The sequence below is a fragment of the Rhinatrema bivittatum genome, chromosome 7, assembly GCF_901001135.1.
Source record: "Rhinatrema bivittatum chromosome 7, aRhiBiv1.1, whole genome shotgun sequence".
Taxonomy (NCBI): domain Eukaryota; kingdom Metazoa; phylum Chordata; class Amphibia; order Gymnophiona; family Rhinatrematidae; genus Rhinatrema; species Rhinatrema bivittatum.
In genome coordinates this window covers 67146898-67159383 of record NC_042621.1, presented here as the reverse complement: position 1 = coordinate 67159383, position 12486 = coordinate 67146898, and the positions used below count along the sequence as shown (strand labels likewise).

The following is a 12486-nucleotide window of genomic DNA, read 5'->3' as shown; positions in this document are numbered from 1 at the left end:
CTCGGGCTGGCCCTGCGCTTCTTGAAGTCCTACTCTGCAAGGCTCCCTGTTCCTCGGGCTTGCCCCCTGGAACACCCTTTCCACTCGGGAGTTTCCCTAGCACTTCCCCACTTCTCGGGGTTGTGCCTACGTGCTGTCTGGACTGTCTGCGCTTCCCCGCTCCTCGGGGCTGTGCCTCCCTACTTCTCAAGAGACTCTCAGCACCGTCCTGCTCCTCGGGACAGTGTCATTGTGCTTGCCATGACAGTTCGCGCCTCCCCGCTCCTCGGGGTCACACCTACGTGCTATGAGACTACCTGCACTTCCCCACTCCTCAGGGCTGTGCCTCTCTATCACACCGAGACTGTGTGTGCTCCCCGCTCCTCAGGTTCTACCTACGTCATCATCGAAGACTTGACTCGGGCTTCCCTGCTCCTCGGGCTAGCCTGTGTCACTGCTGCCGCACCTCCCTCGCTCCGCAGCTCTGCCCCTCAGGGGTGTGTCTCCACTATTCCTCATGCATGCCAGTCTCAAGCCTCCCACTCTACGGCCTGCCTGGAGCCTTCCCCTCCGGGGGTCTCAGTCAAGTTATTATCGGCAGCCGCTTGTCTACTGGGGAATCCCTCCTGATTCCTCGGGACCCCTCCACTCTTACCCAGAACTCCCTGCCGTGCCTGACCTCGCCTCCCGTCGGTGTGGGCCTCCCTCCCCACAGGTTGTATCAACTCATACCACGGGCCAAGGGTCCACCAACCCACAAACCATAACATGCTTATTCCTAAGCGATGAACATACTAATATACATAAAACAGATTTACACTGGGTTGGGGTGTTATCAGGAGGAGGAAATAGGGTCACTCGACCTATGTTACGCTTTTTCAAAAAAATTTTTTAAAAGCTCTTTGCCAATTAACCAGCTATATTCCTACACTATTGCTGGCAAACTCTAAAGTTATCTAGCCACATGTGGCCAGATAGCTTTAAACTTAACCGGCAATACTCAAAACATATCCAGGATAACTTATCTGACTACCCTTCCACAGATTCCCAGGCTGCCTACAAAAACACCATGCACCTGTACAGGAACGCGATCCTCTGGACAAAGAGAGACTTCTTCTCCCAAAAAATTCATCACTTCATTTTTGACTCTAAGGCCCTATTCTCGTACATCTCATCTCTCACTAAATCAGCCCCACCAACTATTCCGGACGATCAAGACTCATCAAAACCTACAGAATTAGCGATTTACTTTGATAAAAAAATCTCCAACCTGGTAGCACCACTTAAGTCCAATAATATCCAACCACAGCTCTCTTATAACTCCACTATTCAGCAAAATTCCAGAAGGTGGTGATAATACTAGGAGAGAGGGAAAAATAAGGTAATGATGGTACCAGAGTGATAGAGGAAGAAAAAGTGGTGATAATACCAGGGCTGAAGAGAGAAGATGGTGATGATGCCAGTGGGTGAAGGGAGAGAGTTTGGGTAGCAGAAAGGAAAGAAGGCAGAGGTATCAAGAGAGAGGGAAGAGAAGGTGGTAACCATGATGATGTCAGGCTGTAGGGAGAGAGAAAAGAAGGTGGTGGTGATGATGTCATATGGGTGGAGGGAGAAGGAAAACGGTGGTGGTAATAATGCCAGAAGGCTGGAGAGGGATGGGGATGATGCCAGTGGAAAGGAGGAGAAGGTGATAATACCAGTGGGTGTGGAGGGAGAAGGAAAGGAAGAAAGTGATGATGCCGGGGGCGGGGGGGGGGGGGGGGAGATAAAAAGGAAAGGGATGATAAGGTGATAATGATGATGCCAAGGAGGGAAGAAGAAAGAGGGATGGGAAGAGAAGGTGATGGTGCCAGAGGTGGGGGGGGGGGGGGGGAATAGAAAAGGGAGAGTGATATTACCAGGGGGTAGAGGGAGAAGGAAAGTAATGAAGCCAGAAGTGAGGGGGAGGGACGAGAAGATTATGATGGTGATGGTGTGCCATGATGAAGTGAACCCTGGGCTAGGAGTACTATGACGCAAAAAAGGTTGGGCATCACTGACCTAGCATATTTCCATTTTCTCTCTAGCATATGCCCTCTTTTTTAAAATTTCTCAAATCCTCATAAAACCAAGGAAAAGTAGAGGATCCATGTAAAATGCTTAGTTTTTGAGGGGCAATAAAATCAACAGCCTTTAAGGTGACATACCATCCATTAATCACTTCTTCTAAGACGAATCCTCTAATTTGTAGAAAAGATCCTCTAAATAAAAGAGGAATCAATTAGGGTCTAAATTATTTTTAAATCTCTGAGATTTCACAACTACAGAGTCAATCACTGGTTTATTAATTTTAGTTGAAAAGAGATTAAAGAATGGCCAGACCAACTGTTGCAGGTTCACTTTGTGGATATGGTAAACACTCAAGCCTGGAGTCCCTCAGATAACTGATCTACCCAGGGCGAGCTATCTCAAAACACAGAACAAAGCCAATATCCTGCAGCCTCCCTTCCTGACAGGGTCTGCTACACAAAGCATTTCATACCACACTCACACCCTGAGTCAGCATAACTTTAGATGCCAAGATAAGTAGTGTTTATTACTAATGCTAAGTAATGCTCCAGAAAGCACTGCAGCAAAAGCAATATTACACAGATATAGCAAAGTCAATAGCTGCAATAGTATAGTACAAACACTTTTCTTACAATTATAAGGATGGCAGCTGAAGGTTCAGGACTCTCTCTGTCTGTCCCTCTTCTCCTCCCTCCATACCTCTGTTAATTATACCCTTTTCATCTGCACATCTGAAATCATGTTTTGACAGACTGCACATGATTTTCCAAAACATCGTTCAGAAAGAGAACACAAATGGCTATCTTTTGTGACTTAATTCCCTCAACAAAGTTTATGCATCTGTTGTTTACTTCTTCCTTTCCCACACTTGTTCAGCCATGTAAAGCAGAGGTCAGTGGTGAAAATGCCAAATCCAATGAGCTCTCCTTTCTGAATACATGCAAAGCCAGCTTGTCAGACTTAGGCCAACCTACAAAATTAACTATAAATTACTAACCTCAATCCCAGTATTATTTATATATGTTTTATCAGATGTATCTCGCAAGAAAACAATGTTAAAAGCATGGTCACCCTTGTATGTGGGCTGTTTAATTATTTGAGTTTATTTAGTTTATACAAAGTAACTAAAAAATCATGAGATCATCTTCTAAAGATAGTGAAACATTAAAAACACCCAGAACCATCATATCAGAATATTCAAGCGCAACAGTTGCAATTCCACTAGAGAGCTATTAATGCCATAGAGAGCATGATAAACAAACAAAACAGCCATTTTATGATGAACGCCGATGATCAACAATAAGCTTTCCACTACCTTAGAGTAGAGCAATTTTGTGTCACTATAGGGAAGAGTGTTTAAGAACGATCCCATCTCCTTCACCTCTGCCATGCAGAGTAAGGAAAAATAAGTAGCCGGACAGACGTAATTGGGTGGAGATTACTAGGTCATCCATAGTTAAACAGATTTCAGACAATAACATATCAAACTGATGATCAATAAATATGTCCTATGAGACTTGGTTTTATTTCTGGCTAACTGGGAATTCATTACATGATCCCATGAACAATATTTTTCCACATTTCCATGTGTATCCTTTGTCAAATTAGTTAAATAGCATACCAGATGAGTGACAGAGCGCTTAAGAGGGGTTATATACAAGTTGGAACCATATCTCCCCTTTCCTAAGGCTACTGGGATAACTGGCTTGGATGTATCAAACAATGTGTAGACCGTACAACAGGGGAACCATGATCTCATCTAGTTATGTTACTATACTTTCCCATATCTTTACTCACTGGACTATTTAAAACTGGTAGTAATATTTATAAACTATCCAAAGTAAAAAAAATTAAATAGATTAAACTCACTGATACAAATTTAGACAAAAATTAGGAATAATTAAAAACCTACTGGTCAAATCTGATAATGATTTCACTTTGGTATATAAAAAACAGTGTCAAAGACCGAGGCAGGTCTTTAATGTAGCACTTCTCTAGGAAAGAAACCCATAAGTACAAACAAGTAATTGTCTGCTTGTGGTAAATTAAGGAGCATGTCAAGAGTGCTGGCCTTAGGCTACCGCCTTCAGCGAGCCGCCTCTGGAACCAGCCACAATTATCTCGGGGCTGAGTGGTGACATCGCCCCATGGCAGGGTTACCTAAAAGCATCAGGTGAAATCTGGGCTGACACTGCAGAGAAAGAATAACTATTACACTAATTTCTGAAAAAAAGCAAATTTTTAAATATTAATCCACACTCTACAAAATAAAATTGCCAAACCATCAAATAATTAGTTAATTGATGTAGACATTTCTATTTCAAATTTTGTTTACATGAAATCTAGATGAAAATTTAAGTAATAATGTAATAGAAGGTTTCCAACTCAACCTTGGAAGCATACCTAACCAGTCTGGATCTTTGGATAGCCACAATAAATATTCTTGAGGTAGATTTGTATACAATGGGTCTTCAATGTTCTCATATGCATATTCAATATGTAGATCCTGAAAAGCAGACCAGTTACTTTGCGCCTCCAGGATAGAGTTGAGAACAACTGATGTAAGTAAGGAGCAAGTAATGTATTATTATTTAAAACAAAACAAAACAAAAAAACAACCTGGTGCACACTTACCTGATTGGAGTATCTCATGCTAATATTTCGTTGGTCTTGTGCGGGTATATAACGATGTACAGGATCAATATCCTTAGGACTTACTAATTCATCAACTGAAACACAATATAATACATATAAAAATATTTTGGGATTATATTAATACTTTGTAATTTAGTTATTACCTCAAAGCTCCTTATAGATATTTAGCAACCACACTAGTGTTCCTTGCCACTTATATTTAAAGGAAACTCAGCTACAGAAAACTAGCAAGAGAACCGAGTTTAACTCATTTATCACTGACTCCTAGCTTCACTGTCCAGTCAGGAAGATGCTTTTGTGCAATAAATCTCTCCTTCATTTTTGTCGTAGTGGCTGTCCTTTAAGTATGGAAAAATCAGCAGAGACAGAGGTTCACCTACATTTATTCAGCAAAAAAAACTCTTTGGCCTCGAGAGAAAGAACAGTGAGAAAAACCTGAATAGCAAGTATCATAAAAGCAGATATTTGGGAGGTACACAGAAGGAAAAAAAAATGTCACAGCCTGAAAAAAATATTCATGCGGCATGCAAATGGAGGCGTCACTGCAGATGCTCCATTTACGTCTCCATTTTGCTCACAGACAATCATTCACTTGAATGCATACGTGCCTCGTTTGCTTCTGGCAGCCCTCACACCTGAAAATATTTACTCTTGTTCATAGCTGGCATAAGTCAAGCTTAGATGCTGCTATTGCAGAAGCTTAAATCTCATTGCTTCCGATAGCAGAGGGTTTTTTTTTAATTTAATAAATGTTACACATATTAGAACAAACACAAGATTGCAATGGACTGCATTACTAAATTAATAAACATAACTGAACAGTAATGGAACACTCACAGGACTGAAAACGAAGCAGGACCATAAGCCAAAACTTGTAGCCAGATAACAGCAGACAGATGTAACTGTTAAGTTCCCAATATTTCCAAAACTTTCCCCAAACCCCATCATTTACATTGAAGCAAATAAGCGAGTTTCTCCAAAACTGCAATCTCAGCTAATTGTTTTCTTCACTATGAAATATGGGAAACACTTTCCCAGAGCAAAGCAATTGTATATCTAATAGCTGCAAGTAAGCATTGTGGGTCAAGAATTCCAGCACATGAGGAAACTGATGTAGTCTCATCCCTCCACAACCCCAACAAGTCGAACACCAGAGTTAGCGCAAAGTCACATTTACAGAGTATCTTTATTTCAGCCTCCAATTCACCCCAGAAAGCAAATACCAGTTGACAGGCAGGGCCAGTGCTTCCACTACGCAAACTAGGCAATCACCTAGAGTGCCACACCCTGGGATGATGGCAAAATCATGGGAGAAGGCCCAGGGCTGCCGGCAAAGCCCATTCCGCCAGCAGCCAAAGAATACAAGAGTTGCCACCAATAGGTAAATCTGGAAGGGGGTGGGGGAGTTTGTGCAAGACCAAAGACTGCCTAGGGGGCACCTAATACTCTTGGCACTGCCCCTGTGGACATGTTCAAACATGAAAGTACGTACCCTAAAGCCCACAACCCTTCCCACAAAGAGGAGAAATGGATCAAGAAAAAGCAACAAAATACAATTGGGCAATGATAGGAACAATAGATAATTCTTTTTTTTTACATGCAGTATATCAAGGCCAATAAATAATAATAATAACCCTTTTGGAGCAGACAGAGACAAAATGTGCGAGTCACACTTGTCTAAAGAAGTCTGCAAATATTCATTCCCACGATGATCAAGAATCTGATCAAGGAGATGTTCCGGCCTGTAAGCTAGTCTAAATCTAATGAAATTATAGAGATGGTAAATGACTAGCGGGAAGACTGAGGTCACTAAGGAACCTCTCCAAAGGACTCATCAGTTCAAAAAGTAACCCCTTTATCCAACAACTTTACCAGCACCCTTCTCAATTGTAAATTAATGTGATGTATATCATAGTCCATATGATGTGTCTCACTTAATTCTGTAAATGTAGCTATCCTGTCACCTCTCCAAACTTGCCAAAGAAATCTCAAACCACAGGGCTATCCTACTGGGTAGAAAGAACAGTAGGATAGCCCTGAATTTGTTTATTTATATTTTATGCTTTTACAATAATTACAAAGATATACTTTGTACAGAAACCAGAAACATAATTCTTACATTTTTGTAATAGTTCCATACAGAAATCAATAATCAAACCATTTAGACCATAATCTTATCAAGAAGAGGGTGGAAATATCATTTTGGGAGTCGCAAAGAAGCTAAACAAACAAATCACTGAACCAACATAGCAAGCTAAATTACTTTACCCTTCTAACATTAAACTTGCTTCTACCCATGACCCTCTATTAGAGAGGAGGTTGGATAAGCCCTCTTTCTAGAGTCGATAAACACTCTTAGCTGTTCCGGGGCATAAAATATATATACATCTCTATTATAGGTAATCACGCACTTGCAAGGATATCTTAAAAGAAACTTAGCTCCTAACGTATTTAATTCCTGCCTCATAGAGAGAAAGGCTTTCCTCTTTTCCTGCGTTGCCTTCGATAAATCTGGGAAGAACTGGACTCGTTGCCCCATGAAACTATCTCCCATATGCTGAAAATAATATTTCATTAACAAACTCACATCAGTTTCCATAACCAAGGAAATAAGTAATGTCACCCTCTCATATACTTTTATAGAAGACTCCAAGATATCGGTTAAATTATTTAAATCTAACTGTGGCTGATTACCCTCTCTAACCCCCTTATTTTTCCACTACCCCCGTTATTTTTCCCTTCCCCCCTCCCTCCCTTAAGTTAAGAGCCAAGTTTTTCCCCTCCCTCCCTTCCCCTCCCTTAAGTTAGGAGCCAAGTTCTAACTAACTTCTGTCTAGATTCTAAAATTTTTCTGGTTACTCCTCCTGTTATTTGTAATCTATTTATATATATATATATATATATATATATATATATATATATATATATATATATATATATATACATCTGTTTATTAATTTCTCTTGTTTACGTGCCTTGTTATTTGTAACTTTCCCAGGTTATGTTTGATGTAAACCGGCGTGATAAGACTTTTTGTCCTGAACGTCGGTATATTAAAAAGTGCTAAATAAATAAATCTAAATCTATATTTGGAAGGAAATAGACTTTATTTACAGATGGTAAATGTTCCGATGGTATTCTCAAATGGGCCGATACAGTAAAGTCCGCGGGAGAGTGGGCGAACGCCCGCTCTCCCAGTGCACGCACAGGCCACTCTCCTGTGCGCGCGATTCTGTATTCAAATTAGGTCCGGCGGTAAAAACAGGTAAAAAGAGCGTCCCTAGCACCTCTTTTTGGACAGGAGCGGCGGCTGTCAGCGGGTTTGACAGCCGACGCTCAATTTTGCCAGCGTCGGTTCCCAAACCCGCTGACAGCCACGGGTTTGGAAACCGGATGCCAGCAAAATTGAGCGTCCGGTTTTCGACCCTCGAGCCGCAGGCCGACTTCAAATTTTTTTTTTTTTAAACTTTTTGTAACTTTCGGGACCTCCGACTTAATATCATGGCGATATTAAGTCGGAGGGTGCACAGAAAAGCAGTTTTTAATGATTTTCTGAGCACTTTCCCGGTGCCTGGAGAAATTAGCGCCTACCTTGGGTAGGCGCTAATTTCTGAAAGTAAAACGTGTGGCTTGGCTGCACATTTTCCTTTCTGAATCGCGTGGGAATACCTAATAGGGCCATCAACATGCATTTGCATGTTGCGGGCGCTATTAGGTTCAGGGGTGGTCAGACACGTGTTTTTGACCCCTTACTGAATAAGGGGTAAAGCTAGCGCTTCGAAAACGCGCATCCAATCGCGGGTTAACAGTGCGCTCCACCGGAGTGCACTGTACTGTATCGGCCCGAAAGTCTAACACATACTTCCTCAATGTTGCTCGAGGTTGCTCCCCTATAATCTTAGGGAAGTTCAAGATTCTTAAATTTAATCTTCTTATTCTATTTTCAATAGACTCTACTTTTCTGTTTACCACTTGCTTGTCTTGGATCAATGCTTGACAAATATTCTGTGGTGACTCTACTTCTTTTTGAATTTAAGTTATCTTGTTTGTATTTTCATGTAACAAATTATCGTGTTCCTGGGTCACTTTATCCAGCTTTCCAGACAACGAATTTAACTGCCTTGAAAGCCCCTGAAGGGAGGACCAAACGAGGCTACCAACTCCCATAGGGAGTCAAGAGTGACCATATCCGGCTTAGGGAAGCCCTTACCCGCTAGCCTTCCCTGCAGGCCTCCAAGTTCTTCCTCTGCTGCAAGTCCTCCAAGATCTTCCAACCGAGGTAACTCACCGCCTTCATTAAGGTTTGGCAGGATTGGGGCTGCAGCGCCTAGTGTTTCTAGGCTTCCCGTCGCTTATGCTGCCTCAGGATCACTCCTCGCACCTTCCACTCCCTCCGACTTATTGGCAGAGCTCTTCAGTTCCGCTTCAACTGCTGTGGTTGCTGAAGGAGACTGTAGTCCTGGCACTATTGGATTTCGCAAGTCTGGGGGGCTAAGATATGTTTCCCCAAAAGCAATCGACGCTCCCAATGGCGATTCTTCAGTGGGGAATTTAGCTTTCCCGAGTGGGCAAAGTGCGGCAAGTTCGGGGATTGTACGTTGTCCTGGTATAGTCGGGGGTATGGAGGGATACACCCTCACTCAACCTTTCCTTTTAGGAGGCATTGGTAAGATTTTTTGAGGAGATATCCAAAATATTTCAAGGTAACAGCGAGCAACTCCAAATCGCCAGGGTTAGCCTGCCGCCATCTTGGCTCCACCCCTAACAACTCAGCCTTGAGTTTTTAAGCAAAGGTGCAATAGGAGAGAAGTCCAAATCAATAAGATTAAGATGCTTATAAACTTTTTTCTATATCTGAACCTTGTAAGCAACAATAGGGCAATTCCAAAGGATCCTCTTAGCTGTCGGGGCGAGGGTAGGTGAAGTTAACAACAATGGAAGCTCAATATTTTCCATCTGTACTTTTTTACGCTGAACTAAGAGCTAGATGGCTCAAGAGCAAGCTATTCCCACACACACATTAATTTCACTGCCCAGTAGTAACCATGGAAATCGGGCAGTCCCATTCCTCCCTTCAATATGGACCTACACATGTAACTAAGTTGATGTGTGCTACCTTGTTGTGCCAAATAAAACTACTCTGAAGACCATTCAGGGACACAAAAATGCCTTGGGGTATGGTATATGGAACATGCTGAAACATATAACAGTTTGAGGAGGACATACATCTTAACGCATCTGATGCAAGAGATATATAATTCATTCCATTCTTGCAAGTCCTTGTGAAAAGAGGTAATTATAGGGGCACAGTTAAGCTTAAACAGGTCCCTGAAGTTTCTAGACACTTGAACCCCCAGATATGTAAAGCCCTCTGGAGTCACTTTGAAATTCTCCAAACTCTGAGGGATTCTGAGGCCACTAACTAAGGAGAAAAGCTCAGATTTCACATAATTTTATAGCCTAAAAGGGCCCCCAAATAATCCAGGAGCTGAATCAAACATGGGGCAGACCTCTCTGGACTAGTCAGGAAAATCAGGATATCAGCAGCATATAATGAAATCTTATGCTCAGCTCCATCAACCTTAACCCCACTGACCTTGACAATGTTACAGATAGCTTGGGTAAGCAGGTCAATAGCCATGACAAAGAGAAGAGGGGACCAATGGGCTCTCCTGCCTTGTCTTACTGAATCTGAAAAGGGGCAACAAAATCTTCAGTGGGATAACCATGTTGGTCTGATGGTGCAAAAAATGACAGGAGTTCAGTTGCACCGTATAGACTAACCAATTTATTAAAGCATGAGATTTCAAGGACAGAGTTCACTTCGTCATATGCATGAAGTAATAAACAAGAGATGGGTACAAAATCTACAGAACAGAGAGAAGGCATTGGATTAGGCACCACGGGAACTAGTGCTTGCTGCTGATTTGTTTTCAATTCAGTATGTGCTTACCTTTCACAAATAATTTGAGCATTGACTTCTGTCTATTACCAGGGTACAAACCTTGACCCCTGACGAAGATGTAAAATTTGAAATGCCGCAGTGCCAGGTTAAGTTGGTAAATTAAGTGACAGCACTCTATTATCTGGCCGGTTCCTGTGGATTCAAAAGAGTTGTCAACAAGCTCATTTTCACCTTCTATCTGGAGCTTCAAGATAAGTTTCTGTTTACTTTGCTCTCCTTATTAGTGACAAGAAGATTGTTTATTTTAATTGCATCACAAAATATTTAAAAAAATAAAATACTGGGATTCATGGTTGTTGAACTTATACTGGGCCAATGATTTTAAATGCAACATAGGTACTTGCTCAGTGTATAAGACATAGGAAATCGCATTCAATGGTGCAGTCAAAGTGAGTAAAAAATTGCTCTGCATCTTGAATCAAATTAAATATTTTTGCGATTCCTTCATGGGTGACCCAGATACTGGTCAGGTTCAGAAAGGCATAGGGGACCCTCAATGAGTGGAACTCCTTTTTTACCTCAGCAAAGGCCTGCCATTTGTGCTGAAGATCTGCTAAGAAGCCTTGAAAAATGAATACTTTGCATTTTGAAAGGTGAGTTCCCCAGTCTGCTGACCTGCAACCATAAATTTGACCTTGTCACAAAAATTATGGATGTGAATAACAGCAGCTCGTGGTCTCTTGTAGCAGCCCTGGATTAGGCCCTATCAATTTTAAGGCCAGCAGGCCCGAAATCCAACTGGAAGAACTCTCGCAGACATCTTGAAAAATAAGTCACAGCATCAGCATCTTCAGTTCTCCTCAGGAGAACTATCACTCTACTGTTATTATGATGGCTGCAGTTCTCCAAGTCATGTCTTTTTAAGAAGTTGTTTCTTGTTTTTTTTTTTTCCCCAGTACTGCAATCTTGTATCAGGTCTCCCTCAAGAATAGCTCCAGCTCCTCTACCCTCTCCTCCCCGTCATCGATTGGTCCAAGGTCTCTCCCATGGAGGAAACAAATTGGGACACTCTCCATCATGACTGCAAGATAGACATCAACGAAAGTATGAATCTTGCCTGCTAACTTGTCCATGACTCTTTTTATGGCAGTAACCAGCTCTGGGGAGATATTAGCATCCACAGCAGAATCTCTCTCATTTGAGGCCGGTACCGCTCGGTCAGTCTCATTTGCTAAGCTTTTCTTTCCCCCCCTTTTAGCCGAGGCCCTCTGCTCTGCCCACATCTCTGGGAAGGACCGCTTAGCAATGTCTCAATTCATAAAGAAGCCAAGAAAAAAAGATCAGAGGAATGAATACAAAGGGTCATGGCTGTGGGAGTTCATGGAAAACACATCTGCACAACTTACAGCATTTCTAGCATCACTCCTCCTGATGACCGCACTTTTGACACTTAAATTATTTTATACTGTTGTGGGTGTGGACTATTGGACCAAGGTGGAGTTCTGCAGATCCCCACCATCGGCAGGCGGAGTCGGAAGAGGCAGAGGCCCAACTAAAGCTTCACCTATGCAAGCCTGTCTTCCCCTTGGGTTGAAGCTTTGGGTGCTGGGACCAGCAGGTCTTAGGTGGGAGCCTCTGCTGATGGTCAGAAGATCCATTGAGGAGGCTGGGCCATACAGGCAAATTTGGAGATAGGCTCGGGTCAGTGGCAGGCAGTGTACGAGAATGTCCAGGAAGCAGGCAGTGGTCAATGACAAGTGGTGTTCAAGGAAGGTCCAAGGAAGCAAGCCGATGTCAATACTGGGTATCTGTCCAAGGAAAGGCTAGAAGGATAGGTAGGGCAGGGAGGTGAGGAGCAGAGCAGGCGGGCAGACACGGAGACATGGAACACAGAAGAA

General features: G+C 42.4%; 1 protein-coding gene across 3 annotated transcripts in view; it reads right to left on the bottom strand.

Annotated features, from left to right (window-relative positions):
• Nucleotides 1-12486, bottom strand: part of PHKB (phosphorylase kinase regulatory subunit beta) — a 601073-nt gene that overhangs the window by 163095 nt on the left and 425492 nt on the right. For all 3 annotated transcript variants that reach the window (XM_029608470.1, XM_029608471.1, XM_029608473.1), the window contains one exon: nt 4663-4757. In XM_029608470.1, the coding sequence (XP_029464330.1) occupies nt 4663-4757 (95 nt within the window). The remainder of the gene's footprint in view (nt 1-4662; nt 4758-12486) is intronic.